Genomic DNA, 23,007 nt, shown 5'->3' on the forward strand with positions numbered 1-23,007 from the left:
TCTGAAGAATGTGTGATCATTAAAGGAGTAGCTCAAAGTGTGGACAATCTTGGTCAGGTGGAGCAGTGTCATGGTTGATGGGGATGCTTTAGATCTTCTTTCAAGGAAGGACTGGACATCCCTGAGATCTTCCTAATGGGTCATGGGTGTGTAGAGGGTTTGCATATCCATGGTTAAGGGGAGGCAGCTTATGCTGCAAAGTGGAAATACTCAAACCACTATAACATGGCAGAAGGATCATGGCTGTAAATGGGACCGGACAAGGGGACAAAAGATGATGTCAAAGTAGGAATAAATTAATTCTGTGGGGCAGGAACCTACAGAAACAATGGACCTCTACAGGGTTTGGAATGCTGTTGGGAGGAGGTGGAAATCCTAGATGAGATGAGGTTAGTGACAGTCATGGACAGTGAAAGCTTACGTACCTACAACTAGACAATTACTGGAATCTCAAATCAAACAACGTTTTTACTTCCTGTTAGAAAACAGAGAGAACACACTGCTTTCCAACTTGAGCAACAGGGCTTTTTATTAAAGTAATAGGTTCATAAAAAAGAAAACTTGCTCAAAGTTGCAGATCAGCAGCTATTCAGTGGAACTTCAGCTTAAACAGATACATCTTAAACAATATACTTTCAAATTAAGTGTTGTGCAGCATTTAAACAAGAGGTCCACACTGTGGTGATAGTAGTGAGGTCAGCCAGGTCAACCTCATAGATTATTAGTTCCCTGATTGGGGCGGTTAATCTGATTCAATCAGGGAGCCCTATCTGACAGATAAGAACAAGAGTGTCAGACATCCTATTCATTCTGAGGAAGGTGGATCAGTGTCAAGGGTTCTCCATGTGTAAATAAAAGATGATCTGGTGACAGGATACTGGCCTCGTGGGGTTATTTCACATACCATTACTGCACCACTCTTTATTCAACAGAGAAACCCTTCTTCAGCTTGGGAAGGCAAGCACATGACCTGTGCATCAGTGTAACAGGCAGAGGTAGTGAATCCTACTGGAGGAGGAAAAGAATAATGAACAATTCTGAAAATGTAATTTAAGTTAAATTCATGAGTGCAGTCAACAGCATCTTTTGACAAACAATCCACTGCTCAGAGTAGTTTGTAAATTTAATTTATTTAATAATGCTCTTCTTACAGTAAGTTCATAGGCCAATCTATCGCTTCAGTTTTTCCAAACTTTCTACACCCTGGAGTTGCCCCGAAACACACCAATAATGACAACTGAAAGAGAATTCCAGGGAATCAGTAACAATTAATTGACAGTCTTGCACTGTCAGGTCTAATAATATCCACTCATTCCTTTCATTCTCTTTTTAAAAATGTGCTGCACAACTAGGAGCCTTTGTGGTAAGCAGTGATATCCCCACTTAAAACAAAACATGGAAAAAGTTTCTATTTAAATTGATAATTCTGAATATCAGGAATGTCACCTTAAAATAACATTAGAAATATACAGAGCTAGACAGATAAATGCGTAGCTAGTGGGGATCAGAGCCATGTCGACCAAGGAACAGTTTCAATACCAAGGTCTTTGTTGATTTGGCTGTTGCAAAACTATAATTGCTTCATTATCTCCTGCATGTAAGGCAGGGAAAAATGCTAAAAGAAAATCAGCTAGTATTCCCACTGCCACTTGTTATCCTGTGCCTCCTGCTGGAAAGTGTCTGTTTGAGGACATGGAGCAAGAACAGGCGTGGGATTGGCTGGATGTCCTGCCACAATTTAAAAGGCTGTCACCACTCAAAGATGAATCTTTTGCACGAAGAACAGCAAGCTATATGCAATAAGAACAAAACCCTGTTCATTTGACATCTTCAAAATAAGCACAAAATAAGCATATTGAAAATTTATTTTTAAAAATCAACAGTAGCGAAAACGGGTTTAATACTCTCCATTGCAAAAATAGTCCAAATATACAAAGAAATAGTTAGAGAAAAAGCTGCAACAAAGCAGCTTTCAGAATATTTATTTCGGTAATTAACTGCTGGGACTTTATTTTGTCCATAGATTTCAGATGGGGAGGTGTTTTGGGTTTAACTGTAGAAAACGTCCAACTGCTCAGTTTCTTTTATGATCACTGTCTCTGTAATTGTATCTTCCCTTGTTAAGGTTGACTTTGTCATGTTCAAATCTCCACTCTTTATGCTTCATGCTGTCACAATGTGAATCCCGCTGTTCTCTCTTACTGCGATTGTATTTCCTGTACTTATCACGATCATCATTCTTACTGTCAATCCTGTCTTCTTTTCGCGTTTTCCCTTGTCCACTGTGCCTTTCCTCATCATATCTCAACTCTCTCCCATCACCGTGTGTGTGTCTTATGTCTCTCTCTGACCTTTCATTGCCAGATCCTCTACCATTTTGATCATCGTTTCGCTTTTCTTCTCTCTCGGAGTTTCTAGGTCGGCTCCTTTCTCTGTGTTTCTCTCTGGTTCTCATTTCATCAGCTCCATCTGTGTGTTTCCTTGCATCTCCTTTTCCTCTTTCTTCATTCCTGCGGTCCACACTGCCATCCCAATGAATGTCATGGTTCATTTTGGCATGTTTCTCATACTCCACATCCTCTCTTTCTCTCTTGATTCTTACAGGGGGTGGAGGTGATTGGTTTCGGCCAGAGCCCTTGATGATCTGTTTGGAGGCAGCTTCTTTCTTTACCTTGACTTTTTTCTCCTTTTTTTCCTTTTTCTTTTTCTTTTTCTTTTCTGGAGAATAAACAACATTTTGTGAATTGTGGCTCACCAAAAGGGATAATCTAAATTTCAAGGGATAGACTGACTCCGTTCTAAGCACCTCTCTAAATTAGTATGAAGAACTCTCAGATAGGGGAAAACACATAGAAAATGTACAATATGTGCCAACCTCAGCAGTCCACCAAACATAAGCATTTCATTTCTCATGCTGATCATTTTTTAAACCTTTCTGGCCGAGGTTGCTAGTTTACGCTGAATTCGCATTCTTTTGTGCAGTGCTCCATTAGGCTTGGATTTTGACTGGGACTGGCCAAATATATTTGATGCAGGTCTCTTAGTGTATGCTGTCACAGGATTTTCATGCAATCTAGTGGTGAAAAGTTGAGCTACTAATTCGTTGCATCACCTAATTCCAAAATCAATCCAATCTCTAAGTGTTATAACTCTACTGACATTCTTCAAATATCAGACTGCAATTACAACAATTCCACATAATAAAACCGGTACACCAGTGACAGTGTTTCTGTAAATTAGTAATCCAAACATTCATCATCTAATATGCTCAAATCCAAAATTCTGACAATATCCCATCCCTTAAGTTGACCCATGCATTTCACTTCATATACCTTTCTTCAGTTTCTTGGCTGGCACTGAGCTAACATCCTCTTCAGAGGACTCTGAGGAATCTGGTGCTGATGGAGGTGCTTTAGGTGCACAGCCTTCCTCTCTCAGTTTTTTAGTCACAGCATCAACATCATCTCCATCATTTGGAGGACGGTAATTGGCTACATGGTCAACACGGATGGTCCTTCCCTTAATCTAAATGCAGGAGATAGACACAAGTTATACAGACAAACTAGGCAAACTAGTCCATATAGTAGAGAGTTCTCATCATGATTACTTACCTACCACATTCCCAAAATCCTTCAAGTCTCTATGGCTTTTTGTTTACTTAAGTACTGGAAAAAAGTTGTCTCCATTTATTCTAACCCATTCTTTCACAATGGTCATTCCACATGGTTGGCTGAACTAGAACATCACCCCTTGTGTACGTAGAATACCAGCAGATTTGAACATAGAAAAAACACTCTTATTCATGCTAACACAATCATGTGATGGATTATAAAAGTTGAAATAGTAATAAAACAGCAAGAACTTTATTAAATTCTTTAACCACCACATAATAATGGGATATAGCAAAAAGATATTCTTTCAATCCAAGTTTACAAAACTTCACTGAAATACAGAGCCACAGTATGTCGCATGAATCACAGGAAAGTTCAAGATGTTGAAGACACCATGCAAAAATATTATATAACACGTGACATCAGCTTTAATCATATTTCAATGTAACAATCTGAAAGGAAAATTCTACACAAAAGCCTTGCAATGAATCTCCATTCTAACAGCAAGAGATTAAAGAACATGATAGATGCAGTAGATGGAGTTACATGAAAAAGCAAGTTCAAAGAAATGTGCTCATAATAGAATCAACAAAATAGAACATGGTGTCTGATGAAGGAGAATGCTGAAAGCAGAAAAATAGAGGTATATTGCCTACTGCATCCCAAACCTTTTGTGTATCTGGTCTCAAAGAATGGTGATTTCTAGGTTGCCCTACTGGAATGTTTATGTATAAATTGAAGTTGATTATTTAAACAGTAACAGAAGAAATGAGCAGTTGGTACCTCCTTAATTACAAAGGATAGGAAACACTTAATATGTTTAAAAACTAATAAAAAACAACTTTCTTCCTGTATTAATGCTGACATGTGACACTTTTTTAAAAATAGATGTCAATGTATTGGTGAACTGATTTCAATTTCATTTTAAAAAGTCTTGTAATGGGAGTGCAAAATCGATAGATTATAACTATAAACAGGTATTGTCCCATGGTGGCATTGCCAATCCATTTCAAAACACACTATATGTACAAACCAAAAAAGCAGTAATTCAGAAGCCTCAAACTCTAGTGGATATTTGAATCCAGATTCTTTCTGCATTCAATCAACAAAAAGGTGCCAAGTTTGATCCACTTGATCGTAACACCATGAGTTAGCTGATTGGAGTGGCAACAGAGGAGCTATAATTGGTCTCAACCAGGGATCACTCAGGTATCTAGAGGACAGCCATTGGAAGGACTTGTGTATGAAGATAAAGGTCAACCTCTATTTTACGTACCAAGGATCACATATACAATGGCCACTTGGAAAAAGCTTCTTGAACGTGCCACTGACCTCTGAACAAGCCAGACTGAGTCAATTGCCTCTAGAATTATGAGCAAAATTCATCTAAAAGTGGGGAGGTGAAGGGAAGAATTTATCAGGTAGAACTAGGAGGAACGGGGTATTTGGTAGCACCTTACACATTCTTACTTTCTTTGATATAATGTTACAAGAAAAGCAGACATATATTCACTAAATTAGGCAAAGCACTAACTTATTGTGATATAGGCAAAAGCTCATTTGAATTTTATATATTTCTAAATGTAATTATTTTGTAATTAACATCCTGCTCACAAGGTGGTCTTCATTTTATATTTGGATACTTTAATCCGTTATATTTTGGTCTTGTCATTTACTTCAATTTACAGGCCAACTTGCCAACAGTCAAAAAAGCAAACATTTCATCAGCTTTTGCAAATGGGTCACCTGGAAGAGGCGAGACAACTCCTATTGTTCATCTTTCTCTGATTCCATTGTCTCCTTTCATACCCACCTTGATTCCATTAAAGTTGTCCACAGCCAAAATGGTGCTTCTCTGATCCTCATAGCAGATAAAGCAGAAGCCTTTTGATTTTCCAGTCTTCTTATCTCGAACTAAATTGATGTTAACAATCTCGCCATACCTATCAAATTAAGGTTAATGGTTTACTGCGTTTAAGCCATCTCTCTTATGGTACTTTTATCAGAGGTTGCTACTAACCAGATCCTCCACTACAATCTCATCTGTAAATATTTCTTCTCCTGTTTAGTAAAACAGCAGCTCAGCTTTCTCACAAGGAATCAGTCTCTTTTACCTTTTTCCCCATTAATCTCCAGTCTTGAACATTTCTGGTCACCTACTGTGACATATTCCCTTACATGTCCACTCTCACCAGCAAGGCATTCTCTAATGAGTATCTCACCTGGGAAGAATTGGCTAATGCTTGGCTTGATGGAACATTGATTCACAGTTGATAGTTCCTTCTGTTCAGAGGCCACCTCACCCCAATGTACTTTCACTCATCTTATCTCCCTAAACTATCCATATCAGCTGTATAACTGTTATTGTCAAATGTCCCTTGTGTCTCTCCCTCTCCGTTCCTCATGTCTATTCCCTGTTGAAATGGATCACCCTTTAAAGTTCTGCTCAAAAGTTCTTAGGCAAGATTTTCTTGTGCAGAAAGTACAGGAAAACTGGGAAGAGAGCTGTAACTCAAGCTCTCTGTTTCCAGATGCTATGTCTACACATTCCTGCTGGAAGTGACATCAATTAAATACATCTCTGCTTCATCCTCCATTAATTCCATTTCATTCTAACTTAGATACTAAACTCTGCAGACTGATCACTCTGTTCCTGAAAATCTCCACTTCCTTTCTGCACTTAATTCTTATCTTTGGTTACAAATTTCTCCACAGATTATTGACATCTACCCAACATCCTCCACATCTAACATTCTGACTCATCAACATTCTGAACAATCCAGCCCCTCTCTTTTTGTTTCTTTTCAGATAGGTCAGCTATCTTGGTCTTTTCCAGATCCTCCTCCCTGAGTCTCTTTGTCTTACTCCTTTTGTCCCATCTCAAATTTTCTGACCATTCTTTCGATCACTCCTCCTACCTTTTCTACTCCTGCTTGATGTCTTCTCTCTCCATGAAGCACCTTGAGAGGATTTAGAACATTAAATGCATTATATTACCAAATCACAGAAATGTTACTGTGCAGGAGACTGTTCAGCCCATTGTGTCTGCACCACATCTCTCAATGAGCGTCACGACTTAGTGACATTCTCCCACACTCTTCCCATAACCCTACACATTGATAACCCAAACCTCTCAGCACAGGGGCCATTCTCACAAACCTCTTCTGCACTCTTTTTAATGCATTTCCATATTTTTTGAAACATAGAGCCCAGACTATACACAATAATCCAGTTGATATCTGCCTAGAGTCATATTCAAGTTCAGTATAACAATCCTGTTCTTGTACTCTATGCCCCGTTTAATAAAGCCCTAGGAGACTGTCTGTCTGCTTTATTAACTGCTGTTTTTGTCCTGTTACTGTAACTGACTCACACATATTCCATCTAGGTCTTTCTGCTCTTCCACACCCTTAAAAGTAGAAAACTTTAGTTTATACTGCTCTACATGTTCTTTCCAACAAAATGCATCACCTCTCATTTCTTCACCTGGTACCTCACGTATGACCTTTCCAGCCATCCCAAAAAATTGTCAATGCTGCTATGAAGTTCTACATTGTCCTCTTCATAGTTTACAATGTTTCTTAGTTTAGTATCATCTGCAAATATTAAAATTGTCCCCCCTTTCCAAGATCTAGATCATTCATACATAATTGAGTAAAGTAGAATTGACCTCAGTGGAACATTATTAGAAATCTTCATCCAGCATGAGAAACATCTATTGACCATTACTCTCCTGTCATTCACCCAAATTTGCATCTATGTTGCTACTGCCCTTTTATTCTATGAGATTGAGCATTTCTAACAAATCTATTGCATGGCACATCAGTGACCAGGCTTGAAACATAAAGCTTGCTTTCCTCCCACAGATGCTGCCAGACCTACTATGTTTCTCCAGCAATTTCTTTTTGTGTTTCAGATCACCAGCAGTTCTTTGTTCTTCATCAATAACATTATTTTTATCAACTTTCTCTGTTGATAGTAAGTTAGTTAAAAATGATTTTTCGTGAAGAAATATTGATTCTTCCTAAGTAACCCAAATTTGTCCATGTAGCTATTAATTCCTTCCCAAATTATTGTTTCTACAAGTTTCTCCTCCATCGAAGCAAAACATAATGATATGAACAGTAACCGAACCATCTCCTCCAAGGGTAGCTCGCTGTTCAGCTACAGGTTCCCCAGATAATCTTAGGCTCCATCACCCTACTCTGTTCTTGCTTTGCCGAAGATTCTGCCTGATAATAATTTTTACTCTGATGGTCCATTGTCCTTTTCCACTGTCATTCTAAACCTTATGATACATTGAGTACTATCCATTAAATGATCCCTCACTGACCCTTGATCTACTGGGAGTACCTTGTTCCCAAGAACCGGGTCCAATATTGCTTCCTTTCGTGTTGGAGTATTGCTGTAGAAAATTCCCTTGTACACAACGTAAAAACACTTTTCCCTCTTCGCACTCCCACTATCCGAGTCCATGTTTCGGTAATTAAGGTTCCCCATTCTAACCATTCTACAATTACCTCATTGTAATTTTCTTGTAAATTTGTTCCTCTACATGTTTTCCATAAGTTGGTGGTCTGTAGTTTATACTAAGCAATGCACCCTTCTTGTTCCTCAGCTCTAACCAACTGATTCTGTATTTGACCCATCCACGACATCTATCTCTCCAATACAGCAATGCTCTCCTTAACCAAGACCACCAACCTTTTCTTAGTTTCCTACGTCCTGCCCTTCCTTCAACAGGGTCTGCATAATCGTCACAACATAATTCCACATTGGTGAGGTATGGACATGGGTTGGCAACCGTATTTACTAAACTCTCATGTATATGCCGTGTAGTGCTGATTCAGAATATTTTAATTTCTCCCTTACTCCGGCTCCACCTATTAACTTAGTACTCTCTATACTAATGATGTGGAGGTGTCAGTGTTGGACTGGAGTGGATAAAGTCACATGACACCATATTATAGTCCAACAGGTTTATTTGAAATAACAAGCTTTCAGAGAGCTTTACCTTATGAAAGAGCACTGCTCCGAAAGCTTGTGAGCTCAAATAAACCTCAAATACAACCTAGTTTTGTGTGTCTTCTCACACTATTCTAATGTTCTCAGTTTCTCTCAGTATTTGTCGAATTCTGGTATTACTTCCTAATGTACTCTCCTGGATTCCAAGGCCCTGCAGGTCACAACATTGCGCTCAAACTGCACGATGATGCTAAAGCTGTAACATTATGCCACCTACTGGCACAAAGCCATATTTTTAACCAGCCTGAAATAATAAACTAAAATCAAGCACGTGTGTTCATGAAAAAAGGCTTGCAAATATAAATGGCCTTTCGTGGTCTAAATACTTGAAAGCTAATGAAATATTTTTGAAGTATTAAGTGATGTTGGAAACGCAGCAGACCATTTGCCTCCAGTAGCTCTTATAACAGACTGTCAAGGTTTCAGGTTCAATTTCCAGTGGTGTGCACTGCTAGTTGGCCTCAGCTAATACAACTGGTCTCCATACTACTGTGTCTGAGAGAGAGAGAAAATGGTCAAGAGTTTCTACTCCCCACGAGCCAACAGATTCTGCTGTAATTGTATGGGTTAAATATTAAAAATGACTTGGTTGAATTTAGAGGTGCTGCACCCATGGTTTAATAGCCTGGTCACTTAGTTGAGGAACCCAAGTGGAAGCTCCAATCAGTATAGTATCTAACATCAGCAAAATTGGCAAGGAAACATAAAACTTACTGTGAAAACACACAGATAATGTCTCCTTCAGTTAATTCATAGGGCAAGCCACCTAGGAAAAAGAAAACAGAGCATACTTACATGGAAAATCATACTCTTACATTTAATGCTGCACTACCATAACCAAGAATTTTATATATTCAGCACTGTACACAGTTTAATAAGTACAAGATCTCAGGTTGTTAGTCACACACATTTTTCAATAGAAATTTATATTATTTAACCAATCAATTACATAGTCCAGGCTGTTAATACATGAAGATATTCAAAACATTTTGCTCATGTATATGACTCTAGATCTAACTGGCAGATGTTTTCCACCTGTGACATTGAACAGAGAAGCCCACACTGACTAGTTTTGGAGTGGTTATGTTCAGCACTATAAGAAGCAGTATCTGTGAAACAATTCTGAGGTTTGTACTCAGAGTTTAGAAGAACGAGGGGGACATCTAATTGAAACTTCTAGAATACTGAGAGGCCTGGATAGAGTGGACATAGAAAATATGTTTCCATCAATGCAGAGACTAGGACCCAAGAGCACACTCTTACAGTAAAAGGATGACCTTTTAGAACTGAGACAAAGGAATTTCTTCAGTCAGAGGTTGGTGAATCTGTGGAATACTGTGCTGCAGAAAGCTGTGGAGGCCAAGTCATTGAGTGTATTTGGGTTCTTGATTGGTATGGGGATCAGGAGTTACAGGGAGGATGCGGGAGAATGGGGTTGAGAAACATATCAACAATGATCAAATGGGGAGGCAAACTCTACCAGCTAAATGGCTTAATTCTGCTCCTAAGTCTTATGGTCTTATTGTTCCAATATACAAAATATAACTTTATGATTATTTTTGATTTATTATTGGCATTTGAATCCTTATAGCCATCTCCCAAATACATTAGTAGTTTTCACTCAAAGCAATAAACACTTCAGAATATTTTAAGCATTTTTGTAAAACCCACAATGTTCAGTATTTTCCCCTTCTCCAAAGGTGCTTCACTCAGCCCAACTGAAGCAATACCCAGTAAGTGAGATACAAAATGATACAGTCATAGAGATGTACAGCATGCAAACAGACCCTTCGGTCCAACCCGTCCATGCCGATCAGATATCCCAACCCAATCTAGTCCCACCTGCCAGCACCTGACCCATATCCCTCCAAACCCTTCCTATTCATTTACCCATCCAAATGCCTCTTAAATGTTGCAATTGTACCAGCCTCCACCACATCCTCTGGCAGCTCATTCCACACATGTACCACCCTCTGTGTGAAAAAGTTGCCCCTTAGGTCTCTTTTATATCTTTCCCTTCTCACCTTAAACCTATGTCCTCGAGTTCTGGACTCCTCCTCCTCCCCCTCCCCCCCCCCCGGGAATGAAGGGCTTTTGCCCGAAACATCAATTCTCCTACTCCTCAGATGCTGCCTGACCTGCTGTGCTTTTCCAGCACCACACGCTCGACTCTAATCTCCAGCATCTGCAGTCCTCCCTTTCACCTACAAAATGCGGGTCATGGCATGGATTTCAAGAATTAACTCTTAACAAGAATAAGCTCTATCAGTGCTGTTCCATAATGTTACCAAACCCTCTTTGCACTTTATGAAAAGGAGTGCTGTTCTGCATTAGGAATGGTTAAGATCCCATTACCATTTACACTCCTATGGCAGCTCACAAATTGTCTTTTGTTTTCTCAGTCCCCCTACCTGCCTCTATTTTAATGATTATTACAAATTATTGGTTAAGAGATAGTATTACAAAGATGCCAGTGAGCAGCCAAGAGGCAAGGAACATGGAATTTTACAAGGAAGGAGTGGGCTAGCTGGCACAGCAGGTAGTAGGGAAATAGGGGCAGGCCAGTGTTCATAAATCCTCACCTTGCCTGCTCCTTTTTTCATAATATTGATATTCGATTTAAAATTTCTATTCAAGGCTATGTTGATATGCATTTGATCCTTAAAAAGGGAATTAAGGGATGTGGGAATCAAGCAGGAAAGTGAAGCTGAGATAAAAAAAAATCTGCCTTGATCTAAGTGAATGGGAGGAGTAGATTTGAGGGGTCAAATGGCATTACCCACTCTTATTTCTTATGTTCTTCTGCATACCAGAGTTGGATTCAGCAAGATTCAGCAAGGAGTGAAATATATAGACTAGCATGGGGTTAATAATACTCTCACTTTTAAACGTGATGGCAAAAGCCATATACAAGTGCAGGATCAGAACAAAGCAAGTGTTAGTGAAGTGAATATTTAAATCCAGTTTTGATTTTCAATCTTTAAACCACCTTCTAATTTGCTAAGCACCTAAATTGTTAAACCGAGAACACTTTTTGACATCAGTGAACAGCAGTAAAAACTCTCCTTTCACAGGAGTTGCACTGTCAGCAGTAATTCTTTACAAGGAGACACCACCCATTCAATTATCTTAAAGGAGTTCTTTGTAGTCGAGGAGAAATCAACCCATGACCCAGCTAATTCAATTAGATTCAACAAGAATTGAAGAACTTTCATTATCTCGGACTAGAATGGAAGGATTCCAGCTTTGGGGCAGAACTGATTGACAGGTAAATTTACTGAAGGCCTTTGACTGTAGGGTATTAGAAAGGCTGCTTGTGCCTCGGCTCTTTTTATTGTTAGAATTGGTCAAGGAAGTAGGTTGTTTTCAGCAGAGAAAGAAGTTTGGTTAGAGAAGTCAAAAAGAATCTTGTTTATTTCAGAGAGACATTTAGAGCTTGTCATGTCAAATTAATCCAGCAGAAAATGTTTTAGAATTATGAGAAATATTATGTAAGTTTATAAAAAATGGATGGGATAGTGAGAAGAAATTGAGGAGACCTTACCAATTAGAAATGAAAGAGGTACAGAAGAAGTAAGCAATAAATGCTTTAAATATCGCAAAGTGAAACAGATAGGACCAGATCACTGCAGAAGTGAATTAAAGTTTATAATGGTACAACCATTTCTGTAACTTTAGCCATTTTATTAATAACAAATATTTTAATAGAGAATATATAATTACCATTTTTAAGGAACTACAATCCCCCCCAAGGCTTTAAAGTTAAACTAATTGCTAAATTATATTTATCCAGGTCTGGATGAATTGTATTCTAGCTGTTAATGGAACTGGGGAGGAAGCGGTGGATGCTCTGACGATCATATCCTAAATTTCTCATGATGCAGGCGAGGTACTGCAAAATTGGAGGTCTGCAAACATATTGCTATTGTTCAAAAAAGATGCAATGGATAAGCCAAATCATTATAGGCTGGTCAAATTGACCTCAGTGGTGGATAGCTTACTTGAATCAATATTGAAAAAAAAACAGAATTAGCTGTCACATGGAAAAGCATGGATTGATTAGGGATAGCCATTATTGCCTTACTAATGTAATTGAATTTTTGAAGAGGTAACAAGGAAGATTGATGGGGGCAGTGCAGTGCTTTGTAAGGCACTCAACAAAGTCTTGCATGGTACTACTAAGAAAAAATAAAGCCCTTGCAATGTAGCAGAATGTGATAGGTTGGATCCAAAATTGGCTCAGTGACATGAAACAAAGGGTAATGGTCGATGGATGGTTTTGCGAATGGAAAGCTGTTTCCAATGGTGTTCCACAGAGCTGAGCTTTGGGTCTCTTGCTGTTTGTGGTATATTTTAATAATTTAGACTTGAAATATAGGAGACATCACTGGAAAATTTGTGGACGACTGAAAAATTGGCCATGTAGTTGACAGTGAAGAGGCTGGCTGTTGACTGCAGGAAGGTATTAATGGTTTGACCGATGGAGCACCAAAGTAGTAAGTGGAATTTAATTCGAGGAGTGGGGGCTAATTCATTTGGAGATGCCAAACAAATGAAGGAAATAAACAATAAATGAGGGACCTTGAAATGCATGTCCACAGGTTCCTGAAGGTGAAATGACAAGTGGATAAGGTGATAAAGTAAGCAAATGGATGCTTTCCTTTACTGGCACTGAATACAAGAGCAGGGATGTATTGATGGAAATATATAGTAGAATGGTTCGGCCACAGCTGGAGTTGTTTATTTGGTCTCGTCATATTACAGGAAGTAAACACTTTCTCTAAAGATAACACAAGAGGAAATTTGGAGCAGCAGAGTGGCTTAGTGGGTAGTACTGCTGCCTCACAGCGCCACGGACCTGGGTTGAATTCGACCCTTGGGTGACTGTCTGCGTGGAGGTTCATGAGTGAAATCAGGAGTGTGGCCTTACATGAAGAGTGTGCTCAAATGTGCCCCTGAAATGGAGTTATATGTTCAGAATCGTAGTGCACAGGGAAAGATAACAAGTAACCCCCATCACACAGAAACTCTATTACTATTAATCTCCTTATATGGGAAATCTGCTTCAGTCCTGCCCGTTCAGCTTTGGAATTTAAAATAAAATTGGTACACCTGAAGTTCACCAGTATCAAATAAAAGAAATCCAATCACATTTAGATTTTAAACGAGCAATCCTATGGGACACAAGGTTACAACAGCCTCTAAAACAAAGACACATTGGAACCTGGAAAAGGTTTCACTTACCCAGAAAGATCCATGCACTGTCCTTGTACTCTGAATGCCACGACACTTTATCTTGAACTCCCAACTCCGCCTCCCTTGCATTTAGCTCATTGATGAGCTTCACTTTTGTGAGTGGACTAAATGCAGGAGTAGAAAAACAGAACAACTTGGTTATAAGGTGTACCAAGATTATTGTGCTTGAATAAAACAAAGATTTACCGTGTCCAAGTGCTCTTCTTTCAAAAATTAGTTTGTGGGATGTGGGTTTTGCTGGCTAGGTCAGTATTATTACCTGTCCCTAGCTATCCTGAAGAACGTAGTTGTGAGCAGTCTTCTCGAACCACAGCAGTCCATGGGCTGCAGCTAGATCCAGAATGCGGTTAGGTAGGGAATTCCAGGATTTTGACCCAGTAATAGAACAGTCACATGTTTCCAAGTCAGGATGGCGAGTGGCTTGGAGGAGAACTTGCAGTGGTGTTCCCATGTATCTGTTGCTCTTGTCCTTCCAGTTGGAAGTATCGTGAGTTTAAAGGTGCTGCCTAACGATCTTTGGAGTATTTCTGCAGCGGATCTTAGATAGTATACATTGCTGCTACTGAACCATAGTGAAGAGAGGGCTTGTGGATGTGGTGCCAATCTAGTGGGCTGCTTTGTCCTGGATGGTGTCAAGCTTCTTGAGTGTTGTTGGAACTGCACTCATCCAGACAAGTGTGGAATATTCCATCACACTCCTGCCTTGAGGCTTGTAGATGGTGCACAGACTGTGGGGAGTTGAGAGGTGAGCTACTTGCCAAGGTATTCCTAGCCTCTGACCTGCTCTTGTAGTCTCAATATTTATGTGGGAAGTCCAATTCAATACCAATGATAACCCCCAAGATGTTGTTAATGGTGGATGATATCACCATTGAATATCGAGGGGTAGTCGTCCCTTATTGGAAATGGTTGTTGCCTTGGTATTGGTGTTTGCAAATGTTACTTGATGGAACATCTCCAATGATAGAAGCTTTTATCATACCAATTGAATCAAAGGACATGATAGATCATTTTGGGCTAACTACTTGTATATTCATCACCAGACCACCTATTTCTAACTTTGGAAATCACTCTATTATCTCAGTTCCATCTCTTCAGACAAAAGCCTTTTACAAATACATTAAGGACAAAAAGGTAACTAGGGAAAAAATAGGGCTCTTCAAAGAACAGCAAGGCGGCCTTTGAGTGGAGCCGCAGAAAATGGGGCAGATACTAAACGAGTATTTTGCATCAGTATTTACTGTGGAAAAGGACATGCAAGATATAGACTGTAGGGAAAGGAGGAAGTGCTGGATGTCTTGAAACGCAAAAAGGTGGATAAATCCCCAGGACCTGATCAGGTGTACCCTAGAACTCTGTGGGAAGCTAGAGAAGTGATTGCTGGGCCTCTTGCTGAGATATTTGTATCATCACTAGTCACAGTTGAGGTGCCAGAAGACTGGAGGTTGGCTAACGTGGTGCCACTGTTTAAGAAGGGTGGTAAGGTCAGGCCAGGGAACTATAGACCAGTGAGCCTGACGTTCGTGGTGGACAAGTTGTTGGAGGGAATCCTGAGGGACAGGATTTGGAAAGGCAAACACTGATTAGAGATAGTCAACATGGCTTTGTCCGTGAGAAATCATGTCTCACAAACTCGATTGAGTTTTTTGAAGAAGTAACAAAGAGGATTGATGAGGAAGGAGCGGTAGATATGATCTACATGGATCTCAGTAAGGCATTCAACAAGGTTCCCCATGGGAGACCAATTAGCAAGGTTAGATCTCATGGAATACAGGGAGAACTAGCCATTTGGATACAGAACTGGCTCAAAGGTAGAAGACAGAGGATGGCAGTGGAGGGTTGTTTTTCAGACTGGAGGCCTGTGATCAGTGGAGTGCCACAAGGATCAGTGCTGGACCCTCTACCTTTTGTCCTTTACATAAATTATTTGGATGCGAACATAAGAGGTACAGTTAGTAAGTTTGCAGATGACGCCAAAATTGGAGGCGTAGTGGACAGCGAAGAGGGTTACTGCAGATTACAACAGGATCTGGACCAGATGGGCCAATGGGCTGAGAAGTGGCAGATGTAGTTTAATTCAGATAAATGCGAAATGCTGCATTTTGGGAAAGCAAATCTTAGCAGGACTTATACACTTAATGGTAAGGTCCTGGGGAGTGTTGCTGAACAACGAGACCTTGGAATGCAGGTTCATAGCTCCTTGAAAATGGAGTCGCAGATAGATAGGATAGTGAAGAAGGCGTTTGATATGCTTTCTTTTATTGGTCAGAGTATTGAGTACAGGAATTGGGAGGTCATGTTATGGCTGTACAGGACATTGGTTCGGCCACTGTTGGAACATTGCATGCAGTTCTGGTCTCCTTCCTATCCGAAAGATGTTGTGAAACTTGAAAGGGTTCAGAAAAGATTTACAAGGATGTTGCCAGGGTTGGAGGATTTGAGTTCTAGGGAGAGGCTGAACAGGCTGGGCCTGTTTTCCCTGGAGTGTCAGAGGCTGAGGGGTGACCTTATAGAGGTTTACAAAATTATGAGGGGCATGGAGAGGATAAATAGACAAAGTCTTTTCCCTGGGGTGGGGGAGTCCAGAACCAGAAGGCATAGGTTTAGGGTGAGAGGGGCAAGATATAAAAGAGACCTACAGGGCAACTTTTTCACAGAGTGTGGTACGTGTATGGAATGAGCTGCCAGAGGAAATGGTGGAGGCTGGTACAATTGCAACATTTAAGAGGCATTTGTATGGGTATATAAATAGGAAGGGTTTGGAGGGATATGGGCCGGGTGCTGGCAGGCAGGACTAGATCGGGTTGGGATATCTGGTCGGCATGGACGGGTTGAACCGAAGGGTCTGTTTCCGTGCTGTACATCTCTATGACTCTATCTGGTTCACCAACGTACTTTGGGGAAAGAAAATCTGCCATCCTCCTTCCGTAAACCACATTAACTCAGCAATATAATGGACTTCTGAATGCTCTTTGAAATAGCCAAGCAAGTTGTATTTAACTTCTACAAGGTCTGATTTTAAAAAATCGTGTATTCCTTTTATTTGTTCATGGGGTGAGATATTGTTGGCTGGCAAGCATTTAATGTCCATCCCTAGATTCCTTCATAAACTGCTACATTCCTAAAGTTGTAGGGATATTTCAGTTTTGTTAGGAAGGGATTTCTAGGATTTTGATCCTGTGAAGCAATGACAGTACATTTCCAAATCAGGATATTGTGTGGTTTGGAGGGGAACTTACAGTTGGCAGGGCTCCCATGTATTTGCTAATCTCGTCTTTCAGGGTGGTAGAGGCTATCGATTTGGACAGTGCTTCCAGAGAAACCTTGATGAGTTACTGCAGTGCTTCTTATAGCTGGTCGACACTATTGCCATTGTGCAATAGTGAAAGGAGTGAATGTTGGCAGTGATGGATGGGGTGTTCATCAAGCTTGCTGTTTCATACTGTCTGATGTCAAGCATTTTGAGTGTAGTTGATCTGCACTCAACAAGACAATTGGAGAGTATTCCATCACATTCCCTGCATAATTCCTAGTATCTGACCCGCTCTTATGGCCACAGTATTTACTGGCTGACCTGCTTTAGCTTCTGGCCAAAGGTAATCTGCAGGATAGTGATAGTCAGCAGTCATTGAGAGAATTCCATTGAATGTCAAGGGGAGAAAGTTGGATCCTCTCTTATCAAAGATGGTCATTGCCCTATACTTTTGTGGTGTCAATGTTATTTACCATTTATCTGTCCATCTCCGGATATTGTTGACATCTTGCTGCATATGGGCAGTTCAGTATCTGAAGTGTGCTGAAAGGTGCTAAACATTGGAACACTGATGATTGCACATGACCACGACTGACCTTGTGATGCAGCAAAGGTTATTGATGAAGCAGCTGAAGGTGGCTGGGCTCAGGGCACCATCTACGGTAATTAGCACTCTTGTGGTGCAGTGGTACTGCCCGTACCTCTGAACCAGGAGGTCCAGGTGCAAGTTCACCTGCTCCAGGGATGTATAATGGTATCTCTGGACTGACTGATTAAAAATATTTAGCAAGGAAGAAAGAAAAGACCTTTATCCTCTTTGGGAGCTCCTGTGCTGCAGTGGAAGTGACCCTGCCACCGGACCAGAAGGCCTGGGTTGAAGTCCTGCCTGCTCCCAAATTGTGTAATACCATGCCTGAACAAGTTGATCAAAATGTTTACCTTCAGGAATTCAAGTGTCATCTGCTCCAGAGACATATAATAACATCTCTGAACACATTGATTAGTAAATTTCTCCCATCAGGAATTCCTGCAGAAATGCCCTGGGTCTGTGATGTTTGACTTATAACAACCAGGTATGATTGGTAACCAGCAAACATTTGCCATCTGATTCCTATTGACTCCAGGTTTTCCAAGGATGCTTAATTCCATACTTGGTCAGATACTGTGTGGATGTTAAGGGCAGTTACTTTTACCTCACCTTGCCTCTTCTGTGTTGGAACTGAAATTGAGAATCAAGCAGTTGTTCAACTGGACTGTGGGACAATGACTCAGGAAAAAGGCAAGTCTGAAGTACGTGCATCCATCTTGAGATCTAAGCTCTGTAGTCTCCCACATCCAGTCATGAATGGAGTGGACTATTTAACAACTCGCTGGAGGAGGCAGCTCCACAAGGATCTCCATCCCCAATAATCAGTGTGAAAGGTAAGCATTTGCCTACAGTTTCAGTCAGAAATATCGAGTGGATGACCTATCTTGGCTTCCTCCTGAGGTCCTCAGCATTACATGTGCCAGCTGCACCCAATTCAATTCACTCCACATGATGTCAAAACACAACTGGTTACCGGACACTGCAAAGGAAATTAGTCTGGACAACATTTGAGCAATACTACTGATGACTTGTGCTCCAGCACTCCTAGCTAAACTCTTCCAGTACAGCTACAACAATGGGATTTATCTAGCTAGGTGTATAATTTCTCAGCTCCATCCTGTCCAGAAGATGGATAGATCCAACCCAGCTAATTCCACCCCAACAATTTATCCTCAATCAAAACGACAGAAAGCATTGTCATCATCAGTGATTTAAACAGCACTTACTCAACAACAATCTGTTCATTGATGCTCAGTTTGGGCTCCAATAGACATTGAGAAAAGAGCTGAACTCCAGAGGGGAATCGAGGGTGACTTCACTTGATATCGAGGCAGCATTTGACTGTGTGCAGCATTAAGGACGCCCAGTAAAACTGGAGTCAATGGGAATTAGGTGGGGGATTTTCCTGCTGTTTCACACAAAGGAATGTGGTTGCTGTTGTTAGGGTCAATCAACTCATTCACAGGAGTTACTCAGGGTAGCATCCCAGGTTCAACCATCTTCAATAACCTTTTCTCCATTATAAATGTTAGAAGTCAGATCCTTCACTGACGATTGCACAATTTCAGCACCGTTTGCAACTCCTCACACTGAGGTAGCCTCTGTCCAAATACTGCCTCTTTGATTTGGACCGCATCTAACATCTTCAACACTCACTTCTTCTATCGCTGATGTTCAATTGTAGCAGTGTGTATCATTTACAAGATGCACTTGCAACAACTTGCCAAAAAGCTTAGACAGTACCTTCCAAATTCCTGACCTCTAATATCTAGAAGGGCAGTAAACGCATGGGAACACCACCTGGATGTTCCCTTTCAAACCACACACCATCCTGATTTGGAAAAATGTAACAGTCATTGCCATTGGCAAAAGTGAGGACTGTAGATGCTGGAGATTAGAGTTGAGAGTGTGGTGCTGGAAAAGCACAGCAGGTCAGGCAGCATCCAAGGAGGAGAATCAATGTTTTGGGTAAAAGCCCTTTCCTGATGAAAGGTTTTTGCCCAAAACATTGATGCTCCTACTCCTTGGATGCTGCCTGACCTGCTGTGCTTTTCCAGCACTACACTCTTGATTCACGTCAATGGTCAAAAGCCCTGGAATTTACACCTTATCAGCACTGGAGTGGAGTGGAGGAAACCCAAAAGAGCACAGCAGTCAAAGGAAGCAACTCACTACCACTTTTTCCAGGGCATTTGGTGATTGGCAGTAAATGCTGGCCTAGCCAGGGATTCCCACATCCCATGAATGAATGAAAGGCATTTTTGCAGATACTAAAAGGGAAAAACACATTCTAACGAAGGAAATTTCCATAGATTACACTCTGATTCTACAACCAGCATTTTTTTTTAAAATGAAGAATTGCAGATGTTGGAAATCAGAAACAAGAACAGAAATTGCTGGAAAAACTCAGGGCTGGCTGCATCTTTGGAGAAAAATCAATTAACGTTTGAGAACTGAAGCTCTCTCCACAGATGCTGAGTTTTTCCAGAAATAAATTATTTTAAACGTATTAATTTAAAGTGGCTATTTGGCCAAACTGGTATTTTAACATTGCTCAGTTGAGTACAGACTGCTGATTGGTGTTTCCCAGTCTATATGCACTTAAACAACTAACATTTATAATAGAGTTGTCCAGTTGATATAATGAGAAGTGGGATCATTTGATTTAGGTGCAACTATCTTCATTTCAAAATGAAAGAGTTCTTGAACAAAAAGTTGATGGCACATTTCACTTGCATTTTAAATGTGGAAACAGAACTATTTCCAACATTTTCTGATGTTATTTTGAATTCCTAAATGAGCTTGCTTTTGTTTTAGTTTACTTCTTTTCCACAAGTGCCCAGCTTGAAGAAGTTCACTGTTTCTCCACTGGATTTGCATTTATCCCTTTTGTTTTGTTGCCACTTTTACCAAGCTCTGTATTTCATCTTTAAAGCCTTCCAAAACCCCTCTAAATTAGTGCTGAGCGTTGTTTTACCGACCAGACCAACTGGCTCGCGATTTTTACAATCAATCCGCATTTTTACAACACTATTCACCTAATGTGAAAATCCATGAAAATACTTCACATGTGAGAGGAAAAGATAATGAGGATGGAAAGGGGAAACATAAACAGACAGAAAGGCTTTTGGGGGATTGTAGTGGTTCTGTTCGCCGCGCTGGAAGTTTTGGTTGCAAACGTTTCGTCCCCTGGCTAGGAGACATCGAAGCGCTTCACAGGAGGCTCCAATAGCACCGATGATGTCTCCTAGCCAGGGGACGAAACGTTTGCAACCAAAACTTCCAGCTCGGCGAACAGAACCACAACAACAAGCACCCGAGCTACAAATCTTCGCACAAACTTTGGGGGATTGTTGAAAGAAAGATGTCAAGGCAGATGGTGTTCCACAGGCCACAGAGTGACTGACAAAGCAACAACTAACGCTTTATTATTCACATTTGTGGTCATGCCAAGTTATTAATCTTTCCACAGTTTTATTAACGACTGATCCATATCATGATCAAACCTCTGTTGAAGCTGAGATACCTTTGGTAGCTTTTTATTCCGATCAAACCACTGTCAGTAATCGTCTTTAATCTTTTACCAAAAATAAATCCAAGAATTAATGAATTCTGATGAAAACAGGCTCTATTTTCTTTCAGAAACGGTGGACATTTAAAATAGAAAGATCCTGCCACCTTGAAGTAAACCACACCTCAGAGAAACCTCTTACGGCCATACCAGACCGGGAATTGGCTCTCTTTACTGATGCTGTTTGTTAAACTCGTAACTACATCAATTTAATCTCCTACTCACTTCATTTTGCAGCACCACAGCAGCTCCTCTTCCTGGACAACCACAGGAGCAGGAGAAAGAAGAACCACGGCAACACCATGGAGAACTCCCCACACACCTCCACCTACTGGCGCATAATGCCAATCACACCCTGCAGTTGAGACACAGCTAGAGTCCTCAATGCAGAATTTATTAAAACAATACGCAATAAAGCTATTTGAGCAAATGCAGATGATAAAATCTGATTAATCCAAATGTAGGGGAAATTGAAAATACATAATGTTAATTATCATTTGTATTGATAACTACAATCTTGGAGGAATTTTATCCTGGTATGTGAGGAAGAGGTTATCTGTATGTTAGGTTCTTGATGTGGAGGTGAGGGTGCTGGACAACAAAGTTAAAAATCACACCCTGCCAGGTTATAATCCAATAGGTTTATTTGAACATACAAGCTTTCGGAGCGCTGCTCCTTCGTCAGGTAACTAGTGGGGCAGCATCATAGGTCACAGAAATTATAGTAAGAGATCAAAGTGTCATAAAACTGATGTGATGTATTGAACAAATCTAGATTGTGGTTAAGTCTTTAATCACTTAGAATGGGAATGCAGGTTTCAATTGATTAATATGTGAATTCCAGAACTTCTTTCAAGTCACAATCCCGAGACAACTTACAGCTTTATCAGTATATAAAAAAAGTGACAGCTCAGACGATGCATTAAAGGTTTAAGGGTAGAGTCTGTCTGTATCCCAACCTTGAGGCAGACTGGTTCTATTTGCAGAGTAGGAATTTATAAAATGTTACATGAACTGACTGCCAAAAAATTGTGTGTTTTTGAACAAAATAGTACGTGCAAATACAAATCTGCAAGTGTAAATTGACCCCAAAGACTTGTATGTGTGTGTGATGAAGAAAGAGAGTGTGTGCATGTGTGCTTGTGTGTGTGTATGTGTGTGTGTGAGAGAGTGACTGACTGTGTGTGGGAGTGAACGTGTGTGCTTGTTGGATAAAGTATATGCCTGTGGGAGGGTTTATGTGCATGCGTGTGTATGTGTTTGTGTGAGAGAGCATGTGCATGAGAGAGGGTCTGCAACTGTGTGTGTGTGTGTGTGTGTGTGTATAGTTTGTGTAGTGCTTCCTTGTGAGTGTATAGTGTAGTGGGTTCACCTGTAGTGTGACATGAACTCAAGATCCCAGTTGAGGCTATCCTTATGGGTACCGAATTTGGCTATCACCCTGTGCTTGGCAACTCTGCGTTGTTGCATCTCTCGAAGTCCGCCTTGGAGGACGGTCATCCGAAGAGGCAAAGCCAAATATTCCTGACTGCTGAAGTGCTCCCCCATCTGGCTATGTCGAGGGCATCTTGAAACCCATTGTCCAGGGGACCTCCAGCTTCTATCGCGACGCTACAGAAATTCACACAGTCTCCTCTGCTGATTGTTATACATTTACAAGTTGTACAAACTGATGATTTTTATGTCTTAAAGAAACTTTAAA

General features: G+C 40.5%; 1 protein-coding gene across 1 annotated transcript; it reads right to left on the bottom strand.

Annotated features, from left to right (window-relative positions):
* Nucleotides 1–1,111: 1,111 nt before the first annotated feature.
* rbmx2 (RNA binding motif protein X-linked 2) lies at nucleotides 1,112–21,584 on the bottom strand. Its single transcript, XM_060832243.1, has 6 exons — nucleotides 21,531–21,584; nucleotides 13,881–13,996; nucleotides 9,351–9,402; nucleotides 5,425–5,554; nucleotides 3,333–3,525; nucleotides 1,112–2,718 (listed from the first exon to the last, which is right to left on the bottom strand). The coding sequence occupies exons 1-6, from the start codon at nucleotides 21,533–21,535 to the stop codon at nucleotides 2,075–2,077; spliced, it is 1,140 nt and encodes a 379-aa protein (XP_060688226.1). The 5' UTR covers nucleotides 21,536–21,584; the 3' UTR covers nucleotides 1,112–2,074.
* Nucleotides 21,585–23,007: the final 1,423 nt, after the last annotated feature.

Source organism: Hemiscyllium ocellatum, chromosome 11 (genome assembly GCF_020745735.1).
Source record: "Hemiscyllium ocellatum isolate sHemOce1 chromosome 11, sHemOce1.pat.X.cur, whole genome shotgun sequence".
In the NCBI taxonomy this organism is placed as follows: Eukaryota; Metazoa; Chordata; class Chondrichthyes; order Orectolobiformes; family Hemiscylliidae; genus Hemiscyllium; species Hemiscyllium ocellatum.

Coding starts and splice junctions, on each gene's coding strand:
- rbmx2 (XM_060832243.1), bottom strand. Junction 3,526..5,424: donor ACAACTTTAATGGAATCAAG/GTGGGTATGAAA, acceptor TCCTGCATTTAG/ATTAAGGGAAGGACCATCCG. Junction 2,719..3,332: donor AGCCAAGAAACTGAAGAAAG/GTATATGAAGTG, acceptor TTTATTCTCCAG/AAAAGAAAAAGAAAAAGAAA.